Source organism: Vidua macroura, chromosome 5 (assembly GCF_024509145.1).
Source record: "Vidua macroura isolate BioBank_ID:100142 chromosome 5, ASM2450914v1, whole genome shotgun sequence".
Lineage (NCBI taxonomy): Eukaryota > Metazoa > Chordata > Aves > Passeriformes > Viduidae > Vidua > Vidua macroura.
Genome location: NC_071575.1, coordinates 29,257,723 through 29,282,832, shown reverse-complemented (window position 1 = coordinate 29,282,832; position 25,110 = coordinate 29,257,723). Strand labels below are relative to the sequence as shown.

Here is a 25,110-nt window from a genome sequence, read left to right as displayed (position 1 = left end):
GAAAAAAACAAAAGAGGATTTAACTCACAGCTTTCCATGGGCAGCAGGTGCTCAGCCATCTCTAGGAGAGCAGGGCTCCATCACACACAACTGTGACTTGGGAAACACCAGCACTCAAAACATCCTCCCTGTCCCTCTTCCCCCAGCTTTAAATACTGACCATGATGCCATGTGGGAAATCCCTTTGGTCAGTTGGGGTCAGCTGTCCCAGCTGTGTCCCCTCCCAGCTCCTGTGCAGCCTCCTGGCTGCTGGGGTGGAGTGAGAAGCAGAAAAGATGCTGTGTAATCAGTGCTCAGCAATAGCTAAAACACCCCTGAGTTACTGAAAGCTCTTCCCCATACTGCTCCCAGCACAAATCCATGGTAGCTCCTGTGAATGAAATGAGCTTTCTCCCAGCCCAAACCAGCACACCTTCAGAAAAAGGTGTTGTGCTGAGGGACAGAAGTGCTCAACAGCCTTCTAGCCCCTGCCCCTGGCCTGCTGATGGGCTCCTTCTAAATCAAATCCTTCTATTTTTGCTCTTCCAACTGCAGCCTGGAATTGATGCCCTTCTTTGCTAAGTGCTCTCAAACCCACAGGTGAAGTGATACCCAAACCCAGACTTTTTCAGCCATGAGGGCAAGAGACAGGAGCTCTACTAGACCTGAAGCAAGGCAAGCCATGTCTGTATGGCAGAATAGAGCAAGCAGGGAAGGACTAACAAAATGGATCAATAAATTTCAGCCTGTGAGTTTAAAAGTTTAAATGAGATCTTTTTTCCTGGTGCAGTGTGGAATAACCATGCACAGACATTCCTTTATGGTAATAGGTGTCTTTGTTTCAGCCCTAGCTCTGATCATGCCTTCTGGGTGCTGCTTTTGCACCCAGAATCATACAAACAGGCTCTGCTGTGACACAGCAGAGGCTTAGAATTGAAACCTAAACTGGACATTTACCCATGGGACTCCCTCAGTTTAGCCTGGAAGCTTCTGTGTTGCAGCCCAGCCTTTGGGAACTGCATTTTATTATCAGACCAGCAGTTCAAATTCTTTCAAATTGCATTATGAGGCAGCTGGAGTCCTGGGCTGAGCTGCCTGTTCTGTGGCAGGAGGGGCTGAATTCTGCTTTGCTGGATTCTGCTTTGCAGCCCACGTTGCTGTTTTCAGTCTGCCTTTGCCTCCACACCCAGTGAAGGTGATGCTGTCACACCCACAAGAAGAGGTGGCATCTGCAGTTGTCACCACATTTGTTCTGTGCATAGCTGGAGCTGGTAACTATGCTGCTACCAGAACATCACTCAGTGACATCACTCAGGCTTGGCAGCTGCGAAGGGGGAGTCTATGTGCACCCAGGAGCATGTCAGGATGGGGAATGACATGAGCTCACATCCCTTTGCTACCCCCACAGATCCCCTGAAGCTCCAGGCTGTCAAGCTCTACGTGATGTGCCAGAAATCCTACACAAAAATCCCACCATCTTTCCTTGCAGGTGCTGCAAGAGAGTATGGACCCTCAGATATCTCCATGTTCTGCCAAAAAGTCTGAAAATTCAAGGCTAAAACACCACTCCCCCCTCCCCAGACATATGGATGTTTGATACACAGCCCCTGGTATTTTAAAGGCCTCACAGGGCTCTGTAAGGTCTGCATATTAATCCAGATTCATTTCCTGGGAGGAAAGAAGAGGCTGAGGTAAGGCTCTACCTGGAGAACCCAAAAGACACAAGGTGAAGGTGGATCATACAATAAATTCAACTCAACCCAGATTACAGTTTGTGAAGAGGCAGCTGAGGGAGCTGGGGGAGCTCAGCCTGGAGGAAAAGAGGCTCAGGAAGGACCTTCTGGCTCTGCACAGGTCCCTGACAGGAGGGAGCAGCCAGGGGATGTCAGGCTCTGCTCCCAGGGAACAAGGGACAGGATGAGAGGGAACGGCCTCAAGACTGCACATGGTTACCTCTGGATGGTTGTGACTGGTTTAGGAGGAAATAATGTGAGAAAAGACTGCTGAAGTGTGTGTGCAGTGATGGAAAAGAGACTGAGAATTCAAACAACCCACCTTCTGACTCTCCTTTATGGACTAAAGTTTCAGAAAAACCCCCAGATAAGGAAATTTGGTTTGGTTCAAGTTGGGTTTTCGTTATCTTTTTTTTTTCCATTTCAGAGCCTAACTATCCTGCTGTAAAGAATGCTGAGAAGTTCAGGGGAAAACTGATTCAGAGGACAAAGTTGTATTTCATGTGAGGCCTGGTGGTATGGCTGCTATGTAGGTGTCTGTGAAACAAACCTTATCAGGCTGCGGCTTATTGTTTTATCATTTATTATCAGATAATAAACTCATCATGATTTAGATACATTGCTTATAATATGCTTTGGATACATTGCTGCTCAGGCAGCACTTCTGACTAATCTGTTCCATGACCATCAAAGGTTCTTCTTTCCCCCCCCCACCCCCAACACCTTTTTGTTTTTGCACTTAACACCATTACCATCGTTTAACATCATAAGGGGAAAATCAGTAATAGAAGCTTACAGCCCCAAACTTTGGTTTTTTTTTCAGGTCCCTTTGAATGTAACAAACCCCTGCAAACAGCCTGTACAAACGTTATTTTCAACAGACCCATGTAGGTTTGCAGACCTTTTCTGTGTTGAACTTGGAGGGAATTTTCTAAGTGGGAATAAGGTACAAAACCAAGAGCAGGAAATGTCATGCACAGGACTCCATGTCTGAGTGTTTAAATGTATTTTTAGGTTTTAGAAGGTGTTCATGTTTCAATTAAAATCTATGAGGCTTCCCCCTGAGCTGAAATAGAGGACAAAAACAGTCATCAAAATATCCTGCAGCAAACACGTGGGTAATGAAAAAGGAGTTTAAGGTAATAAAGACAACTCAGGTTTTCCTTCTGTGGAGTTGTTGGCTCAAGCAGGAAATAGTTCGAGCAATGTAGGAACAGCAGCTCCTCGTAACTACTGGTACAGTAAAGTATGGAAACATTCTTGTAAAAAGCATTGATCATGTTTTTTTAAATTTTATTTTGAGTTCATGTTAATACATCATCAATATCACTTAAATTCAGCTGTTAAACCACTGAAGGACTTTGTGGGTGGAGCAAGCTAGAATTTGAGTTACATTTTTGAACCTGTGTGGTTGCAGTACATTAACCCCAAGATATCTTATGCTGTTACATGTACTTCTTGTTTATCTTTCTTTCAGGTGGATAGGCTGTGTAAAATCATGCACAGGAGCACAAAACAGCCACAGCACAAAAATGGTACTCTCTATTCTCCTGAGAACCAGCAAACTTTTCATACCTGTGTAAGTCGATTTCTGGGCATTCCTTAGAGAATTCCCTCTGCTTTGACCAACAAGATTTTTTTCTCATATATTAGTGAAAATGATGGGTTTTAATCTTCATCTGCTCCTGTATTCTGAAGGGCAAGAAGAGACAGAATGGTGGCTGAAAACAGGCTTTGAAGCTGCACTGAAAGAAATAACTCAGTGACTTCCTTTTTTTTGTTTTTGTCAGCCTTCCTCAGAGCCATAGCACAGCATGTGCGTGTTTTGGAGGCAGGCAAACTTGAGATAGGATGCAAATGACTGAGTTAAAGCTGCTCTTTCCATAGCTCCGAGGGACAGGCTCACGGATGGCAGGGGATGTCACCTACGCGGCCGTGGCAATGCTGCCAAGGGAAAGGCCACACGCTCCTTCAGGGACATCAAACCCAGGTAAAACCTCTTGGGCACACACTTTCTGCTGTCTTGAGCTCTTCTCTCTTTCTCTCTCACATTTTAAATTGTGTAAATCTAGAAGAATGCCATAAGATGCTGCATGGGAAGGGCAAGAAGTTGGAATAGTGGACGAGATCCTCACAGTACAAATCAGCCAAGCTGCTCCCAAAGCAGAACCACCAAGGAGCAGCAGCTCAGGTCTGGTCCCAGGCTTTAAGCAACAGAATAGGAAAGAAAAATTGTTCATTGGTTGAGTAATGAGCATAATATTTCTTTTTAAATGAGTAACATGATAAAGACAATGCTCCACTGAATTACTACTTAGCCCACAAATCTGATCAATGTTTATGTTCATGGAAAAGGAGGAGTAAATTAATCAGTAAACCAGGAAAGTAGTAGCAGTCTAAAGTGCAGCCACTGTCACTGAAGGAAGTGCTGAATGTCCCCTAAAAACTTCCTGCTCTTTCTCTCTAATTTTCCTGTGGTGATTTTCCAGAACCAAATTATCCATCTGTGATCACTTCATATTCTTGTAAAAAAACCCCGAAGGATTAAGCCAGTATTCAAGGTAAGGAGGTGATTTGAACTAAATTTTCTGAAGAAGTGACATTTCTACTACTTGGGAAAAAAACCGTAATTCATTCATGAAAGCCTTTGGACAAAATTCTGGATGACATCTAACATGAATGACAGCTTATTATAAGCAAATAGGAAATGCTTGTGGCATCAGACTAAGGATATTTTCATGCTTTCATTAGTAATTATTGTATTTAATCCTTTAAGGAAACAACATTGTGTAATGAGCATTTTTAGATGTTCTACTTACAATGGAGATTAATAGTGATGATGGTGCTCTGAATACATGCACTTAAATTACAGAAAAGAATACCTTTTATATATCTTTACAAGACTGGTATCCAAAAGATAAAAATTAGTTCACTTTATTATATACATGGCATGAAATACTACCTTAGACTCTGTGTTCATGCACCTATGGATGTTGTTTGCACTGCTGTAACCTGTGCAACACAAAGAAGGCTTGCCTGGAATTTTACCCAGTATCCAATGTGATAAAACTTACTTGTGAAGGGAGACAGAGATCAAATCTTGATTAGAAGGCATCCAAAACTATTCCTTGATCATGCTACCTAAAGGAAAAGCTCAGCTTTGGACAGGCCAGTTCCAATGAAACAGATCATTAACATGTGGATGGCTCTTAGTAAACTTTTGTTGAACTGATTTTAACTCTTGATATTTTCTCAAATGAAGTTACTGGCCGTGGTAATTAAGAGATTTCTCAATGTCTTTTTCCCTTTAAACATTTAACTTCCCAAAAATGCTAATAATTTTTGTGAATGTTCTGTTCATATTCCAGTGCCTCCATCTCCTTTAAAAAACAGGCATCAGAGATCCACCCAGTATTTCTACAAGTCTTAGTTATTCTATCTCAAATATACAGAGACAAAATCTCTTAACTAATCTTTTCTTCACTGTTTATAGCTCCCAGCCTCACCTTCCCCACTCTTATGTCTGATTATACTCAAATACATTTGGTTTGATTGGGCTTGGACTTACAGCTGGACTTCAGCTGCCATTCAGGTGCTCTGGATAACGAGGAGAAATTGGGGACTCTTGGATGCTCTGCCAGAGTGTGCTGAGGAGGATTTAGCAATGGCACTATCTGTGCACAGGCTTTGCTAGGTGCTGTTACTGTGCATGTGCTTCAAACCATGTGTTCAAAAGTAGAAAAGTGTTCCCAAATCCCAGCAAGGATAAATACACCTGGAATCCATTTTCCAGCAAAATACTCCAACAGGTTTTGTGTCCCGGTTCCCTCAGGGATAATTTGAGAGTTGCCTGATTATGAATCCTGAGTGGCTACACAGAACTTTCCTTGGGAGAAGAACGAACCAAGGAGAGTTCAAGTCTATCACCAAGCTAACCCACAAGCAGTTGCAGCCTGCTATTGGTTGTGCCCTTAACTTCTTGTTCCCCTCCTTAACCTCCTGGGCTGCTCTGGATGTTGATCAGGTCCACCTGGAGCCTCTGGAGCCCCCCCAGACCCCTGGATGTGCTGGCCCACATCTGGACACAACATTCCCTAATGGACCTCCCCAGGAGCACTCCCTGTCTGCACATTCACCGAGCAGAAGCTTCCAATATTTTTCTGCACCTAACAACTGGCACAGGGAAGTGAATTTTCAGTTTTAGTGGCAGACAGAGATCTCTACCTTGTTGTTGAATTAGGTGAGGGTGTGGAAGCATCTGGCAGAATTAAAGTTATGTGGTGCTTTAAAACCCCCTGCTGACTTCTGAGGACTTTGCATTCAAATAATCAAACCAGCCCGTACACGCTGTAATAGAAGGAATGATTTTTGTTAAATATTCAGCTTGCCTGGATGAGTGTTTTTCTTACAGACTTAGAGATATCCTTTGAAGGAATAAATATGCATTTGAGAGACAAATTATTTACTAATAGTAACAGAATGTCTAAAATACTTATTTTAGAAGTACCTCAATTTACAGGGCTAGTGCATTTAAAAGTCCTGAGTGTTTTTGGAAAATTATTTACATTCTAAGAAGAAAAACTTTTAGGGCATTTGATTTGAGAACAATTACATTTAATTTACAAATTTTCTGTAGTTCATTGAACTAATAAATTGAAAGCAAGCAAACAACCAAGGTCAGAATTAGGTCAGATTCTCTAAAGCACAGACTGTCTCCCCTATATGAATAACCCTTATTTGCTAATTAGGTTCTCAGTGTTTGTTTGTTTTTTTTTGTTTTTTTTTTTTTTTAACTGTAAAACCTCTCCACATTTCAGCAATTCTCATATGAAATGCTGGCTCATTTTAACCTAATGAGACTCTCTTCTTCTGCCAAGTTTTTGCCTGATCAGTGAAATTTAATACAACACTTCTTTCTAAAAGCCCCAGTGATCACAAACTAGGGTGGTAGCACAGAAGCTTATTCTTGACACAGATGGATAAAAATCTCTCCATTTATGGAGCCAAAAGCAGTGTCCCAAAGGTCCAAATACTTTCCATAACACTAACCAGTAGCTCTGCAAAATACCCATGTAAATGATATTGAAAACATCTTCAGAAAGAATTCATGTGCCTTGAACCCACACCGTGAGATTTTAATGCCATTTTTAGTTTTGTTTTGGCAACGTGCTTTTGGAAAAGGATGTCTTCAACCATAAGATCCATTCCTCTGTTGCTACAGGCAGCACCTGAAATATCCTGGGAGAAACACTCACAAGTCAGGAATGCCTTCAGGAATTACCTTGCTGCAGCAGCATTTCTCTGAGTGCTGGTTTTCATTTGGCACCTCTCTGCACCACAAGCAGTCGTGGGTCTGGTGCCCCTCCAGCCCCTGGGGTACCTTCTGAGATGGCTTAGCAACAGCTGGGATGCTTGCCATGGATAGGATCCAGGTCCTTCCCATCCTTCAGCCTGTTTGTCTGGATCCTGCTCCAGCCACACAGCACGCAACAGTTCTAAGCTTATGAAGGAGGTGGTAAATCATCATCTTCTCTGGCTCCTGACAGCAGGAGGAAGTGGTAAATCATCATCTTGCCTGCCGTTGCCTAGGAGAAGGAAAATGCTGAACAAGCAGCCCTGCAAACACACCCCCCTTCTCACAGAGACTCCGCCTTTATTGTTCCTGCACTTGGTGACTGGCACAGCCACAAATGTCAGCGTTGCCCTCTGCTTACAGGAAACACGATCACATATGCTGAGCTGCATGTGAAGCCCCAGCCCCAAGGGAACAGCAGAGCAGAGACTTCAGCTCCTGGTACTGTGCAATTTTGCTTGGTTACTAATTATAGATGTAGTTTTTCCTATTGCCCACCAGTGAAAGCTGTTATCAAGAGCCTTTATGTAGACTCTCTCAATGAAGGGCTGATCTGTCATTTCCTCTGCTGCTTTTTTTCCTGTCTTCTCAGATTTTGCACTTTCCTTTCAAAAATAATACTGAGAGATGTTTTTAAAATAATTTCTAAAAATGCCTTTGTGCCCTACATGGGAAATGTAAAATTCCATGAGTTTTTTAGAACCCTCAAGGAGGAAGAGTCCCAGGGATGCATTTGGCTTGGGAAGCAGGGTAATGCCCAGCTCTCCATGTGCCATTAGTGCCCATCACCCTCCCTGTACTGAAGGAGCTGCCTGCCAGGCAAAGGGAACATCAGACCAGACAGACCAGGCAGCCAAAGGATGGAGCAGTTGCTCATTTCACGGAGGCAAGGTCAGGGAAACAGAGGTTATGACAGTGCAAATCTGTGCCTCGTGGAACTGGCACCTTAATCCCAAATTTCCTCGGGTTCTGCAGCTTCCTGGGTGTTTCCCTCTGACACAGGACGAATGCCAAACAGCTGGAGAGATGCTTGGTTTGATGCACTTCCCTGTGCTGTGCCAGGGGCTGTTAGTATGGGGCCTTTTTTCCTGTGCCTTTAGGGAAGTTATCTTTGTGCTGCAGGACAGGAACATTAACGCTTGGGAGCAGAGAGGAGGAACACCCCACAGCCCATCCCTGACACCTCAGCCCATCCCTTACACCTCAGCCCATCCCTGACAGACACCACAGTCATCCCTGACACCACAGCCCATCCTTGATACTTTCCCTGAATTGCTCTGCAAGGTCCTGCAGGGTGTGTGTGGGTAGGTGAGAGGAGGCAATGCTTGAGAAAAATAAGTCAACAGGGAAAAGGCAAATTCTTAATGGATGACAAATCACTTGCTCTATGTGACCAAACATTTTGATTCCATTTCCATGCATGCAAAATGGATGCAAATTTTTAATAAGTAAAATGCCACTGCATCCTCTTGAGAGCAGACTGATTTTAGGCAGATGATTTCTCTGTTGTTTCCCCAGTGTTAAGTTTAAGAGTGCCAGCACCTTAAGCTGCTCTTCCTTCTGCTTCCCTGCAGGCTGCCAGCACAGGTGCTCAGCCTGGTTCTACGTGGCGCTGGTCCTGGCAGTCCTTGTGCTCATCCTCCTGGCAGTTGTGGCCATACAAGCCAAGCAGTGTGAGTAGATCCCACCTCCTGCTTCACCCCTTCACTGCAGACATGGTTAAATCTCTGAAAGAGCTGAGAGAAAAATTCCCTTAGTGTCACACTGAAAGGTGTCAACTTGTACACAAATACAGGAAATGAGAGGCTATTGACAGAGGCCTGGAGTGACAGGACAAGGGGGAATGGCTTCACTGACAGAGAGGAGGTTTAGATGGGATATTAGGAAGAAATTCTTCCCTGTGAGGGTGGTGAGGCCCTGGCACAGGATCATCAGAGAAGCTGTGGCAACCCCATCCCTGGAAGTGTCCAAGGCCAGGCTGGATGGGGCTCTGAGCAACCTGGGATAGTGGAAGGTGTCCCTGCCCATGGCAGGAGGGTTTTGGAATGAAATAATCTTTAAAGTCTTTCCAAGCCAGGCTATTCCATGAACATTTTCTCAGGAGGGTTTTCCTCACTGAGCTTTACTCACTGAGTTTGCTCATAACTGTGTCTCTACCAGGCAATGTACACAGAGACATCCTCACATTCAACAAAGACTGCATTTCCTCATCCTTGTTGTTAACCATGACCTCTTTCTCGCTTCTTTTTTTTTTTCTTTCTTTTTTTTTCTTTTTTTTTTTTTTTTACTTTGGACTGTTCAAGCTTTGAAAGGCAGAGCAGGAAAATCAGCAAGCTCGCCCCAGTACGGTCTGAACAGCACCAGCAGTGACATTCCTTCAGAGAGAACTGTCTCAGCAGCATTCCTGAAACAGCTCATGGAGGAGCTGTGTGAAGATGGACAGGGTGAGGCACCTTAGTCTGTGTGCACTGTTCTGTTGTCTCTGTTCCCATTTCTCTGATGCCCTGCAGCTTATGGGAATTCAGGAAGCATGGTGCTCCTGCAGAGCAGTGATAACAAAATCTAAACTACCATTTTAATCGCCATAGTCTTGCTCCTCTGTTGATATAAAGTTTCCAGTATTTTCATTACATTTCTATCTGCCAGGAGCTGCTGTCAGAAATGCCATATATCTTCCTCTTGTCCTGGAGAACTCTTTCCAGACAATGGCTCATAAACAGGGGGAAGAATTCCATCCATTGCAAGAGCTAAGTGTTCCCCCTGTCTACCCACAGGCACAACATGTGAGCTGTGTCCCCCGGGGTGGCAGTTGCACAGGGGCAGATGTTACTTCTTCTCTGAGGAGGCCAGGAGCTGGGAGGACAGCCAGAAAAACTGCCTGGCCAGGAAATCCCAGCTGCTTGTCATTGAGGATGAAATTGAGATGGTGAGTCTTGCAGCAGCCCTAAAAGCATGTGACAGGCCTCAGCCAAACATTTTTCCAAGAGAAAATAGCCTGGATGTCAAGATTACACATAGACAAGCAAGAGCCCCATCAGGGAAAGGATCTGAGTCTCCCTGCACAGAAGCTGGGTTTGGGAATGTCAGCAGAGCAGAGCTGAAGAGAAGCTCAAGAGGTGCCAAGTGTGGAAGCCAGAGTAGTTTTGACCAGGAAGAGGAAATGCTGGGGACTTTCCACTGCTTGGCTCTAGGAAGAGAGGAGGCTGGTCATGTGTGTGGGCTGATGTAAGGGACTGCTCTGCTATGGCTGCATCCCTGCCCTTCCTCTTCAAGAGGAAATAAAAGCTGTGCATGAGACAGGAGCATGACCTGGGCACAGCAGGAAAGCTCTTCTGTCAGGTAACATCATTCTAATAATTCCACAGGAATTTATAGACAGCAAAGACAAAGATACCAAATATATCTGGATTGGCTCAGACACCAAAGACATGGAGAAAACACGGAGTTCAGTGGAAGATCAGAGAGTAAAAGAAAAGAGGTGATGATTTTTTGGGGAAGGATATCTTTGGGAAGAGCAAAGTGTGGTATCCCTGCTTGGAAATACAGCTCTGAATCTGAGCTAATTACCCAAAACACAGATCTAAGCCTGCAGCCTCAGGTATGTATTCAGAGTCTATTTCATGGCCAGTTCCAGGCCAACAGGTTCCTGCTGGGCACTTTTGGAAACTGATTTCTGCTTCCAGGACTAACCACAGCCACAGCTCATATATTTATTAATGCAGAGATATTATTACACACTTCTGCTGAAATCCCTGCCAGGAAACTCTCACTTTGCAGACCATGTGCTGCCTCCCTCCATTGAAGGTGATACCTGTCACCACATAGCATTGGCTGGGATCTGTGCAGCTTCCTTCAGCAGTGGCTGCATGGGGAGGATCCTTATCCTGGTAACACTAAGAATGCCAAGCATCCATCCCTCAGAAACCAGCAGTCCCTGCTGGGGGTGCCCAACCCACCTGTGCACAGCTGCTGTGCTTGAAGGGGGTGGTCAAGTGGGCATCATCCACCCCCCTCACTCAGAGCACCACCAGGATTTTTAAGCAGTGCTGAGTTTAAACCCAGCACTCCATTGCATTCCTTTTGGTCTCTCAGCAGGACAGCTCTAAAAAGCATGGAGGCTGACAAGAACTGTGCTGTTTACAGAAGGAAAAATGTGATCCAGGCAGATAACTGCCAGACCTTAAAGGAGTGGATCTGTAAGAAGAATGCAACTTTGCTGGTGCTCTGAGCCACATTTCCAGACAACAGGCACAGCTTCTCCTCAGAAGACCCATTTTATGGACAAATCAACTTGTGATGTAAATAATTTTCATCAGACTTGCAGGGAAATTTGCACTTTGCTGTGCTGTGCTCCCTAAGAAGTCAGAAGACAGATCCTGCAACAGGCCTGCAAGCTGGCATACGAGGATTTTGGGGTGCTTAACCTTCACACAGACGGATTTTGGCAGCAGCTGCCTCAGAAAAGGTCAGAGGAGAAGAGATACTCATGAGGAGGAGCACTATGCACATAAACAGTGTGATGTAGAGGAATTATGGCCCCTGTGAGTGATGAAGGGTGTGCTGGCACCTCTGCTGTCACCCCTGCCCACAGGCAGCTGCTGAGCTGAGGACTTCTTATTTGGGTTTCAGAATTTTAGTGTTTGCTGAAGTTTGTGAGCTTGGGGTTTTGTGTTTTTTTTTTTTCCTTGGGGTCTAATGGCGACTCACAGAAGTCACTTGAGGGCTGGAAAAAATGCATTTATTGGACTTCTTCAAAGCTGCTGCACAGCTACTGGGTGTAGACAGCAGACCAGGCATGGAGTGACTTTGTAACACTTGTGGTTAATGTGCTCATTGCTCCCATCCTCTTCTGGTGCTGAGCTTTGGAACCTGAAGGGATTAACTAGGGAAGGGGCTTGAGCTGTAAGACAACATTGCAGTGCAAGAAAATAAAGTTAATAAGCTTCCTCTCCACCTATATTTTGTCCCTTTACATTGTAAATTCCAACCACAGTTATGGTATGATGACGTACCAAAGCCAAAGACAGGTGAAATTAATGCCTGGGAGTGCACTCAGTGAATGCATTACTTAGGCATTGAAGTGTCTGAATAAATGCTATTTCTGGGTCTAGAACACAAAACTGCTAAGAGCAGTCTGACCTAGTGCCTTTATTAGATTCACATATTTGACAAAAATGAAATGTCATGAACTGAATGTGCTGCTCTAACAAAAAAATGGCACCAACTGGAATTTAAGTCCTTATGGCAATGAGAAAGAGAAACAAGTCTAATATGGCTTCTGAGATGGTGAGCCTTTATCTCATCTTTGCTGTGATGCACACAAATAAAGGCACCTGCAGTTTCACAGAGATGTTTCTTCACACCTGCACATGCCTGGGGAGGGTTAATATGCAGCACTTTAGGGCTGCAGATTAAAAAGTGAACTGTACCCTCAGGAACTTCCCTTCAAACAACAACAACAAAAAACTCCCAGCACAGATTTGCCATGCAGAATGCAGTATCAGCAGCTCAAGGCCCATGAGAAACTGCTGTTATGTAAGAGGAAACAACAAAAATCCCCCAAACTCAGCACAGCATGTGAGGGGAAGAGGATTGGTTTGCTTATTCTAGACAGAGAAGCAAAGAAAAGGAAAGAGTCTGAAATTAGTAAGATAATCATCTATACCCATATAATACATGCTTTATAGAGAGAGAATTTCTGACTGCTGAGAAATTTTCACTTCAGGGTACTCACAGCGCACCCTTCTCCATGCAGTTGACAGTTGGTGGTTTTCTGGCAGATCCTTCTTGATTCATGCTGAATTTAACAAGAAAAACAAACTCCTGCATGCTGGCTTCTCTCAAATTAGTTGTGGTGTTACGGTTTTAACAGTATTCATGAAACATCTATGATTTGGGCCTTCTTGCTATTATTCATGTAATTAAACAAGTTTTTGCAGGGCCTTACTGAAGTTCTTACCTACAATTTAAGCAGTCACTTATTTAAAAGAAAAAAGAAATGACCATTGAAGTACTTCATCAAACTCCACTCTGAGTAAAGCAAATTGGCAGAGTTTGCAGCTTGACCCTTCCTTTCTGAACATTACCAAAGAAATTCATTGCATCCCTGAGGAGTCAGATTCCAGAAGAGCTTTCACTTTTTAACCTTTTGTTAAAAGTCTGACTCATTATGAGGTATTAAAAAACATTCATTTTTGGATCAAATATTCTGTTTCATGTCAGCCCCAACATTATGATAAAAGACTTTTTCATGTTCAAAACCTAAATATTTTACTTCGCTTCAGATTTTTTTTTTTCACCAAAATGGTGCCTGAGATGAAAAATACTTTTAATATCCCAATACTAAGATACAAACCACTGTAATTCAGGGGCTCTGTAAAGTATCTTTTCAGGACTATTGCACATACCATATCCTTCAGAATCAGGTTAATTTAAAAACACTGCAGAATAACACCTTCCCCCCAACATATAAATTAATAGATAATTAGGTTTTTCATACTGCAGAGTCCTGTTACTGTGTTTATAAAGAATACAAGCAATTAAGAAAAGTGTGATCCAGCAAAATTAATTATTATATTTAAGTAAACATCTGAAAGGCACAAGTTGCTGACAGTATCCATCTGTATGATCCTGCTACAGTCAAGTCCTTCTGTCACAGAAAATAATGAAGGTGAACTTCCCATTCTTCCTTCTCTAGAAACTTGATAGTTATATTCCTTCCAGGCAAATTTGCTTCCTCTGGGTCAAATGACACTTTTAATCTTTGGACAACCTGCTAGACATGTGTGGGACTCAGACAATCAGAGGGACTGTGCCCTAATTCTGTTCAGGATCCCAGCAATCCAAGAGCACTAGAGGCTGCTGCTGAAAGTGTCACCTACACAAGGAAACACTGACTGTCCATCTGGAAATGTCCCCTTGCTCAGAAGCCTCACACCATGACAGGCACAGGGCATGGGGAAAACACAGAGAAATATCCCTTGCTGTTAATTCTCTCATTCCCTTCTCCTGATTTTGCCTCCTTGCACTGAGGACTATTTCTACATTTACACATTAATGCCTGTAGCTTCACTATCACTCTTCCAGTTCCAACTCTTCTCCCTCCCATCAGTGCAGATGCTCAGGTAAATAAATATTCTTATCTATTGTCTTTTTTTGGCTAAAGAAAGTGTTTTGAGGATAACTTCAGGTGCAGTGCAGCTACATAAATCAGCTTGACAGCGTTATCACCGGGATTTAACAAAATTAATGTAACATAACATTAACAAAACATGGAATACAATGCAAGGTACATCCCATCAAATGGAAAGAGAGGAATTTGCTGTGATCCTGTCTAAAACAACAGTGTTCACTTCTGCATTGCCCTGTATCCATGACGCACTGGCAGCCCTCCAGACAGACCACACTTCAACACCCATGCACACAGAGCCTGGCAAAAGGAAAAGCAGAACAAAAACCTCCAACTGCACACCCAAAAGGGAAAGAAAGAGCAGCTGCTCCTTCAAGAGAAGACTAAACGGAGGAAATACTGATGGCACAGCAAAAGAAACTACAGCTGGGCAGTAGCTGGAAAAATGGGGCAAGGAAATGACTTATCAAGATGCTGAAGCGAGCCTTTTAAATGGTGTCTTTAAAGCCTTCCTCCATGGTGGAGAATTCTGTCTACCAGAAAAGTCATTCACCTCTAGGGAGGAGCTGGGACACATTCCCAGGTCCCAAAGTGTAGACATAGCCTGAGTAGGCATCATATCAGAGCTCTATCAGGGTGGTGGCTTTGTCCACCTTTATTGTGCTGAGTTGATATCCAAGCTACAGACCCATTTCCTGGTTAAGTAACATCCTGAGGCTGAGACTCCTTTGGACTCCAGATAGGCACAGCTGCCAGAGCCTTTTACTTCAAACCTGTCAGGGAGAAGGGAAGACAGGATTACTAGGACACCCACAATCAAATATTGCAATAGAGCAAAGGCAGCTATGGGCATCTCAGGTTCTCTTTGAATAAAGCTTGATTTATCTCAGGCAAGGCACCACAGGAGGATGATGTTTTGTGCCTTGAAGAGAACACCATGGAGATTGTATTTTCTTAATGGTATCTTGTGCCCAGAATAAAAAATCCAGGACTTGTAGTACCCCTGCATCTTGTTTAGTGATCACTTAATGTGAAGTACACCCTTAGAACAGAGACTGAAACTCAGGTTTGCCTTTCTCAGGGATGCTGTGCCATCAAGATGGGCACCACCACCTTGCACTACCCCATCCTCCTAACCAGAGAAAAGGTTCCAGCAGAAGCTGTGAAGGAAATGCATCTCTAATTTCTCCCTTCCTCAGAACCCAACAGGCACCATAGTTAAGGGGGTGGGGGGAAACAAGAAGCAAACCTCAGTTTCCACAGCGTAGGTGTCCCTGCATAAGAGATAAGGGACTCCTTCAGCAACTCTGTTTTCAAACAAAGTGCTATAAAGTTCTGTGGATAGGCCAAGCACACTGGAATGGTCTCTGGAAAAGCCAAGGGACCAATCACCACCAGTGTAGTAACACCTGAGCTTACATATCAAGGTGTTTGCCCTCCCCTTCAGGAGGGGCAGTTTGAGGCAAGTGGTGAGGCAGAAGTCTAAGAATGGGAAGAACCTCACTGAAAATGAAAGCAACAGTAGATGTTTGTCCTTTGTCAGATGAAACATTCAGGGCTTGGGGATGAGGTGAATATAGTCACACACCACAGTAATGTCACAGACTTAAATGTATTTAAATTTTCCACTTTTTAAGGTAATTTCAGACTTATGAAATCTCACTGCTTATGCCTATCAGTGGTAATTCTGCCAACTCCTGCCAGCAGCTGCTCCAGGATGAGCTGCAGCAGCCTCTGAGAACAGCTGCCAGGGAGAGGAACAAAGTGCCCCACACCTGGCACTGGTGGCACAGAACACAGAGCCCTGGTCACAGAGCAGCTCATGCAACATAAATTCACATATTCCTTTCCCTCCTCTTTCTGAGGAACATTCTAAAAAAATGAAAACATGTCTTAGTCTCCCAAATCTCTTTGCTATAAACCTCACACGGCTTACGTGCAGGTTTGTATTATTGCAAAATATATTCTATAATGAGGAATTCATGTTACTGTAACCTTCCCTTCCTCCCCCCATTCCCTTCTGCCCATGGCTTTTGTGTCTCTTGTTTTCACTTTCTCTGATGTCTATTACCATGAGCCTGCCTCGTGCTGCTTCTCAACATTACAAACTTATCCTCTAACTTTCATCTGCTGCAGTTTTAACAATGCCATGTGAAATTTTCATTGCATTCCATACCCTCTCCATAATCATCCCTTCAACATAATAACAGAGATTTCCTGCAAGTCACTATTTCTGTATTATTTTTCTTACTCCCCTATAATCAAATATCACCAGCAAAACCCCTCCACATCAACTTACAGTTCATTGTTTAATGCTTTTCCATTTACCCAAAAGAACCCTTCATTTCTTTTATAGAGTCCAATCCATGGGTCTTGCTTTGTTATCTTCATCATAAAGCTCTGTAGAATAAACCCACAGGAGAAAAGAAGTTCTGCATGTTCAGTCCAGCTATCAAAATACAAAGTCTTTGATCCAGGGCAAAAGCAAAACAACAATCTAGCCTTTCCTACAGAAGAAACAATATTAAAACTAAATATACAGAGACTGGTGACTGGGATAGGGTTGACTTACCTAGAGAGAGGCTATTCTAAAATATTAAGGTCTGCTATCAAGGTCTGGAACAGATTCAGAAGAATATATTCTCCTAGGCCTTTGTACAGGGTGGAATCTGTCCTAATAGTGTGGTATAATACAGAAGAAAATGCTCCAAGCTGCACTTTGGGTAACTATCTCCTAACTCCAAAGGTCACAATTAATGTATTTACCAACTTCTGTGTCATTAACCTATCTCAATATGAGAAACCAGTTGTTTAATTAAAGATAAATGAGATGCAACAGTGTTTACCCTGATAAATGCCTTCAATATGACTATTTATAGCTGTGAGCAGCACCAAATTTAATTCAGACATTCTCTAAACCATCAACTGTGTAAACTGATGTTTCCTGTTTTCAGGGAAAAGAGCCACAAAGTCTTCTGCAGGCTGTGACTCATTGTGGTCTTACATTAGCTTCCTAACTGTTCAGCTGAGGAGGCTGGAGAAGCAGTTCCCTGGAAGTGAACTGGGGGGGAAAACAGGATCCCCCTTTGGTTCCCTTACCAGCTCCTGATGATTTTCAATGACCAGCAGGGAAGCGTTGTGGGAAGAGCAGCTGCTCTGGCTGGAGTTCCAGGCAGCTTCATTCTCGGAGAGGTAGTAACACTTTCTCTGGAAGTACAGCCAGCCTGATGGACACAGGTCCAGGGAAGGACACACAGGAAACTCTTTGGCCAGAGAAGGCTTTACTGGGAAAAGACAAAAAACAATCTACCCATTTCTTCCACCTGGGAAAGGATTTGCTTTCTGGCTGCATCATCTAAAATAATCCCAATCTAGCCACATCATTGTTACTTCTGCCCAGGTAAAATAATTATTGTAAACTAATGATATATTCTGGATCCTGCACCCTTCTGCTTCTTGACATATCCTTAAAAGGATGGTCAGGGACACGTTGGTAGAAGTAGCTGAGAAGGTGATCATAAAGTATCACCCAAGGACTCTTCTACAGCTTAAAAATTCCAACAACTCCAATTTTTGCATGTGTTAATTCCTCACAGTTGAATCAATAACTTTGTTTATCATAGTGTCATTTTTGAAGGATTGAAGATTGATAGGACAATCTTCCTGTTGTTATTTATTTTCTTGAACTTGGATTAAGACCAACAGTGATCTGACAAACTTGATACCAAAAGTAAACTAAGACTAAACTGAGCCCTCCCTAACCCCACTGAAGCATGTGGAGTCCTTCCTGCACTGGCCCACAATTTCAAACAGAAATCACAGATTCACACAGAATCACAGAGTGGCTTGGGTTGAGAGTGACTTCAAAGATCATTTTGTTCCACCCCCTGCCATGGGCAGGGACAGATTCCACCAGACCTGGTTGTTCCAAGCCCCATCCAACCTGGCCTTGGACACTTCAGGGATGGGGCAGCCACAGCTTCTCTGGGCAGCCTGTGCCAGGGCCTCACCACCCTCCAAGTATAGAACCCCAAACTCTGGTAATTTCTTATTGCTAATTATATTTTCTTTTAAAATTCCTTACTTACCAAAATGAATACATGAAATCAAAATGACAGCAGCAGTAAGGACTCCAGCGACAGCTCGCCACAGCCAGATGTTTGAGAACAGACCTGAAAAAAAAAAAGTAAGGAATTAAAAAACAAAACAAAACAAACCCAAAATAACAAATAAGAACCAGCTGACAGGGGAGTAGAGCCCAGGACACACAGCTGTTAAAAAAAAAAAGAGCAGCTCTCTGGAGAGCAGGCTGGGAGCAGAAACATTTAGCTTATCTTCACAAGGCTTATCAGCTAACAAGAACTCTGAGTTACTGAAATTTCAGTTACATCATCCAGAACTTAAAGCGATCCAAAGAGAAAGAAACGAGCATGGGAAAAATGAGGGTGGACACTAAGAGCCTAAACATGGCATGGCTAAGTGAAATAAGAAAAGCCATCGGTTCTGGAGCCCAAAACTCCTGAGAAATATCCAGCCTTATCCCACAGCCACAGCTCCTTAGTCTCCTTTTGTTCGCCTGTCCCCTCCAGGACTCTGGAAGCACACACCTCCCTGCCGCTGCCTTGTACCCGGCTGTTCGGGCAGTGGCAGGGACGAGGTGTCCCCAGGGGCTCTTCAAAGGAGGCTCTCCTCTCCTGGCAGTCGCTCCGCCGCCAGCACGGAGCGTTCCAAGCGGTGCGGCGGCTCCCGGGCGGCATCCCCGGCTCCCTATGCCCGGGGATGCGCTCCCGCCGCTCGGCCCCGCGCTCCGGAGGGATGTCCCGGATCCCCCTGCATCCCAGCGCGGCCCCTCGGTGTCCCCCGCCCGTCACCTTTGGTGCCGCGCCCCGCGGAGCCGCCGCGCTCCCCCATGGGCGCGAGGCTCACGGGCCCGGAGCCGCCAGGCCGCGCTGCGGCCGCCACACCGAGCGCGGCCGCTTCCCTCGCCGCCGGCCCCGGGATGCGCCGGCCCCCAGGGGCATGGCCACGGAGCGCGGACTCGGTGCCGAGTGAGGCTCCGGGCCGGGAGCAGTCACTCCGCAACTCCGGAGAAATAGGAAATGGGGACGCTTTCAAGAAGTCGGCTCCTACAAAATCTCACTGGGATCCTGTAACATCAGCAAATTCCAGGAACTAACACGAAGAGAGAAGGCTCTGGTTTGGTTTGGTTTTGTCTGATGGGGAATTTTTTTTTTGGTTTTGTTTTTTTGGTTTGGTTTTTTCGGGTGTTTTGGGTTTTTTATTGTTTGGGGGCTTTTTTTAAATTTTATTTATTTAATATTTATTTATTTTCTTCTTTTGTATGGAGGAGGGAGTAAAATCAAGTATATAAATGCTGATTACTTAAACCTCTTTGGAAAACTTGGCCAGTGATTTGCTTTACCTAGAAGAACATAAAGCCTATTGATGCTGGCTTGCTTGTGGGGTGAAGGTGCAATTGAAATTTCAGCATTGCTTGGAGGACAGGGCCACACATATCATCCATTTAATCTGTTGGTTTTGCACAATAACTGCTGTACTTACAACAGATCCGGGCTGTGCTGTGTGCTCAAACAGCCTGAGTCATCATGTGGGCTCTCTGTGAGACTGGTGAGGAATTTAGCAGTGGTTTATACAAAATAAACATCCTTCTGTACCTGGGCAGGAAACGTCAAACAGAAAACTATGGGAATGGGGGATTCACTGCAGTCTCCAATTACTTTCATTGTCAAGGATTCTGAGCAGTGGTGAGTTGCTGAAAATCATCACCAGGTGTTTATGTTGACAGCTTATAAAGAACCATATAAACGTTATACTTCCATAAGTATAATTTGAATTGTAGTTGATTTTAGCTTTTACCTGCAGCAGGAGTTCATTTAAGCACTAAACTGGGAGAGCTGGACTGGTCAAAATTCCCAGGAAGACACTGAGGAAGAAAAGGAAAGATAAAAGGATCTAGAAGAATCCAAAAGATATGTGTGACAAGGCTTAAGGCATGGTGGCTTCAGGGAGGCTAGGGAACTGAGGATCCCCAGGAGAGAGAAGAAGGGATGGGTCCAGAGAGCACAAGCTGTAGACTTTTCCAGAGGTTTTGCAAGACATGAATCCAGAGGGGCAGAGGATGAGAGGGGGATGTGAAATTAGGGCAGCAGGGAGGTTCAGTACATGCTTGATGTAGAGCACGTTTTACATACAAGGAGACAGTGGAATATTGGTGTGTGCACAGCAGGCATTCCAAGAACAGCTTATTCAACATTTATTCGCTCTGAAGGAGTGGCTTGGGCTCCTGCCATTCAGTCCTGCCTGTCACTGACGTCAAAAAATAGCATTGTGGCTTTTAACCACAGAGCATTCAGAGGTGAATGCTCTCTTCATGCTCACCCACGAGTACAGAAGGTAATTCTCACAGCTGCAGGAGATTCTCCAGGCTGGAAAAAAAAAACCTGAGAAATGCTGTCAACATAGCTGTGAATCATCTGTTCCTCCAAAACTACTGTTATTAACCCCAGATGCTTGTAACTGAGACACTCACCTTCACCTTCACTTTCCCTCATCAGTTTGGCTATGAGGCCTCCAGACAATTCCTAAAATAAAAGTTGATGAACAAGACAGGGATTTCTTGAAGGCTAAAGGCAGAAATACCCTCCATACTGGAAAAATTACTTCAAAATACTGGAAAATTACTTTAAAATATTGCCATGATATAGGGAGAAAAATGCAAACATTCTAATGAAAAAGCATGGCATTTTACAAGAGGGCTCTCATGGGACTCACTTGAAAAGTCAGAGTTGGATCCTGTGGTGCTGCCTCCTGCCTGCTGCTACTGCAAATAATCTTTGATTACCTTTTGTTACTCACTGATCATAGAATCATGGAATGGTTTGGATTGGAATAGACTTTATCTAATTCCAACCCCTCAGCCACTGGCAGGTGAGACAGAGTAAAAATTTAACAAAGTAAAAATCTATTTAGATTTAAGTGAAATGTGCCGCTTTGAGCTTGCTAACATAAGTAAAATATGCTGTTTAGTCTGGTAACTGCAGCACTAGCAAAACTGCCCCAACTAAGGAGAAAGAATGCAAATTTCCAAACTAAAAAGATAAGAGATAAGAAAGACTCTTCAGACCTTGAAACAGACAGGGCAGAGTGACCCAAGAGTTCTCTCTGTACTTTCTGACAAAAACTGAGGACAAGTGTAACTAGCTGTAAGTGTAACGCAAAATCAGAAGAATGAATATGTATGAACCTATTGTGAAATTCTATGAATATGTAGATTAGCTAGAGTAATAAAAAAGGATCAAGAATTTAAGAATTTTCAGGGACACGCATGTCCTTTGAAAGAGAAAAAGTCCCTTACATGCGTCCAGCGCTGAAATAAACATACCGTCCCTACAAATCTTTATTAAAATTGTAGAGTCTTAATTTTTCACCACAATTCACAGGGACACCTTCCACTATCCCAGGTTGCTCAAAGCCCCATCCAGCCTGGCCTTGGACACTGCCAGGGATGGGGCAGCCACAGCTTCTCTGGGCAACCTGTGCCAGGGCCTCACCACCCCCTGAGTATAGAACTGTTTCCTAATATCTGCTCTAAATCTTTTCTCCTTTAGCTCAAAACTGTTCACTCTTGTCCTGTCACTATCTGCTCATGTAAAAAGTAATTCGCCTCTTTTTTTACAAGCTCCCTTCAGGCACTGGAAGGCCACAGTGAGGTCACCCCAAAGCCTTCTCTTCTCCAGACTGAACAATTCCAATTCCCTCAGCCTTTCCTCCCAGCAGAGCTGCTCCATCTCTCTGATCCTCTTGGTGTCCCTGCTCTGGCCTGGCTTCCACAGCTCCCTGTCCTTCCTGTGCTGGGCCCAGCCCTGCAGGGGGGTCTCAGCAGAGCGGGGCAGAGGGGCAGAATCCCCCTTGCCCTTCTGCTCTGGGTTGGGGCAGGGCCAGCTCTCACCCACAGCACCCCCAAGTCCTTCTGCCAGGGCTGCTCCCTCTGCTCATCCCCAGCCTGGATTGATTCCAGGGGCTGTTCTGACCCAGGTGCAGCACCAACACATGAGATTCCCATGGACCACTTCCCAAGAAAGAATAAAATTTCTTTATAGATGACTTGTGACTCACCACAGAGCAAACATCACACTCAGCACCTTGAGAAGTCACTCACCATTTGAAGCCTTTGTAGCCACAAACCCAAAATGGTTCCAGAAATTTCAGTGTGTGCTAAAAAAGGATACCAAGCTACCTGTGATTGCTGCAAGCTCTCTAACACTGTCAGTGCTACCTTTAAGGTCTTTGTGTCTCCTGAACTCTGCTTGCTGTTCTGACAGCAAATCTGCATTGGCAGGGCATCCTCCCTGAACTGCCCATTTGGCAGTGAGATCCATTTCTTGCATTGGTACATTTGTCATTTAGAAGCAGATAAAATTTGCAGTTTGCATGTGCAATACTGCATGAACTTCTTTTGTTTACATAAATTATCACTCATCTCCGAAATGGCTGCTCATGTTTGTCTCTGCTTAGTTAATTCTATGCAACAGCTTCTGGGCTTTTTAATGGTTTGGAGTGGTTTCTTATAAGAACCTTGCCTTCATTCACTGTTTTCTCCTACAATAAAATCAAAATCCCTCAGCTGTGATTTTTGCCAAGATATTCAGAGCATTTTTTCCACCAAGTGTATCCTAAATACCACACCTGGCTTGAGACACAGTTGGGATACAAGTCCATGGAAATTGGATGAGCCCTGAGGATCAGCTCTTGGAGGTCTCCCTGTCACAGGTTCTCCTTGATAAAGGTCACTAATGGAACCAGTCCTGTGTCCAGGATGTGCCCCTCTGGGGCTGGTGCTGCCAGCCTGGCCTGTCCCATAGAGTGTCACCCATTGCCCAGCTGCAGCAAGAATTAAACCCACCTGGCATTCTCTGAGGCACTGAGCACAGAAGCAGCAAGAAATGTTTCACTCTTCCCTTGCAGCAGGGATGCCAGAGCTAAGCCAAGAATCACAAGCTGTGAAGTGGAAGTTTATTGTAAAACTTAGCTCACAAGATCAGAGAATTGTGAACAAGAACAACACAGAGGTAGAGAAAACAAAGCGCTTTCAGTCAAACTTCTGCCCTTGGTAGGGATTTCCTTACAAGCCGTAGCTGCTCCCGACTCCTGAGATTTCCTGTGGCTGTCTGGGTTTGATGGGGTTTGTGCAGTTCCACAGTGGGCCCAGGGTGGCTTCCCCTTCCCACCCCTCTGGTGCACAGCTGCTGCCTCTGCTGCCTGCTGAAGGCTCCAACTGAGAACCAGTGGCTCCCAGGGAAGCGGCTTTTCCCTGGTTGTCTTGGTTTGAAAAGACAGGTGTCTGCTAAGGAAGGCAGGAGCCTCCTCTGAACTGGAAACTGTAAACCCCCTCCCTCCAAATTGTTATAAATTTGAAATTAAGGGGGGCTCTCAGGCAAAGATATAGGAGCAGGAATAACAATTCTTTATTAGGGAAGAAAACAAAACAAAACAAAACAAAATCAAAAACAATGCAGTAATACAAAACAACACTGACAGAGTCAGAATACAACCTGACACCCTGTTGGTCAGGGTATGGGCAGCAGTCCAATTGGGAATTATGGCTGCAGTCCTCCTGGAGTGTCAGGTGTGGTTCTGTTGGAGCAGTGATCCTATAGAAGGGTGTAGTCTTCTGAAGATCCAGTGGAAGAGGCAGCTATTCTTCTGGGAATCCAGTGGAAAGGCTGTTCTGGTGTCCCAAAAACTCTGATTCTATCCAGTTAGGAATGCTTGGCTCCTCCCTCTGGGCCGAGCATCTCACAATGGGATGCTGTGACTTTAATCAGTCATGCAGTGAGATTCAATAGCCCATTAACAGAAGATACTTCCCAGAGGGAGGATTGGTTTGTGGAAGAGATAAAGAAAACTGCCCAATTAACAGAAGATAACTGCCACACCTCTAACAGATGGCAAATAGAATACACACATTGCCTTGCAATCTAGGAGACTGGCCCTGCCTTCAGGAGAGCCCACTTGATCCAAGGGATCACAGCAGCTGGAATATGAAAATAGAAGAGCAGAAATCTATAATACAACAGAGAATGCTCTCCCACCCTCTCCAGTAAAGTGAGTGCAAGCAAAGAGCTCCTCCAGCTCAGCTTCCTTCTGAAATAACAGTACAGATCCTGGGGTCTGACACTGGGATTGTTCTGCTACAGCTCCATGTCCTTACTCTGTTCTTTGGCGATTGAAAGTCATGGAAAGAACTGCAAATACGTTTCCAAAGCATCCTGATATGAGCAGTTAGTGAGGAGGATGGCTGGTGTGAGGGACATCAAAATGTGCTTTCAATTTAAAAAGAGAGTTTTTCCTGTAGGATTCCATTTTCTCTTTCAGTGGCTACAACATGCTGTGTACAGATTTTTTGACTGAGCATTTTTTTTCCAAGAGGTAAAACCAGGCCTTGGATTCCTCAAGGGCATCACAGAGCTTTCTCCATTCTGCAGCTGAAGAAGAGAGCTATGAAAGGCACCAATAAAGGAGGAGTGATTCTGACTGAAAGGACACAGCAAGAAGGATAATTCTTGGAGTCACACAAGGCCCAGGGTCCCAAGAGCCAGTGAAGAACACGGGCAGAGCTTTCATGACATTCCCTGTTTCCTGATCACAGCTCTGTTTTCCTGGTGACACCTGTTTCTGCTGATCGCTTGAATTTTCTGAGCAGGAAAAGCCCTCAGGCATCATTTCCTCCTGTGATCAATCTCCAAGGAAAATAGGGCAGAGCACCGTGTTGCCATTCCCTGTGGGTCACTCTCATACTTCTCACCAGCTCTCTCAGAGGTCACTGTGGGTTTCATTTTTCTGTTTTCTGTCCAGCTCAGCTTCTGTTAGTTCTCTGTTCTTCAGGCCTTGCTGGT

General features: G+C 44.4%; 2 protein-coding genes across 9 annotated transcripts; one reads left to right on the top strand and one right to left on the bottom strand.

The window, feature by feature from the left end:
• The first annotated feature begins 3,384 nt into the window (after positions 1-3,384).
• Positions 3,385-11,293, top strand: LOC128807729 (killer cell lectin-like receptor subfamily F member 1). The gene is made up of 7 exons (XM_053978289.1): positions 3,385-3,702; positions 7,429-7,506; positions 8,640-8,738; positions 9,369-9,509; positions 9,840-9,991; positions 10,431-10,543; positions 11,158-11,293. Exons 1-7 carry the CDS (start codon positions 3,621-3,623, stop codon positions 11,291-11,293), a joined length of 801 nt encoding a protein of 266 aa, XP_053834264.1. The 5' UTR covers positions 3,385-3,620.
• Positions 6,501-19,169, bottom strand: LOC128807727 (C-type lectin domain family 2 member L-like). 8 transcript variants are annotated; one of them, XR_008437267.1, is made up of 8 exons: positions 19,066-19,169; positions 18,283-18,366; positions 17,294-17,478; positions 16,494-16,594; positions 14,883-14,967; positions 12,800-12,862; positions 8,608-8,801; positions 6,501-7,297 (listed from the first exon to the last, which is right to left on the bottom strand). XR_008437267.1 is itself a non-coding variant. In XM_053978281.1 (7 exons), exons 1-7 carry the CDS (start codon positions 19,103-19,105, stop codon positions 8,700-8,702), a joined length of 660 nt encoding a protein of 219 aa, XP_053834256.1. In that variant the 5' UTR covers positions 19,106-19,169; the 3' UTR covers positions 8,419-8,699. The 8 variants fall into 8 exon arrangements, 7 of the variants coding, with proteins under 7 accessions (XP_053834256.1, XP_053834258.1, XP_053834255.1 ...); XM_053978281.1 differs by lacking the exon at positions 6,501-7,297 and having other exon boundaries at positions 8,419-8,801; XM_053978280.1 differs by lacking the exons at positions 6,501-7,297; positions 8,608-8,801 and adding an exon at positions 11,824-11,947.
• Between the last annotated feature and the right edge of the window lie 5,941 nt (positions 19,170-25,110).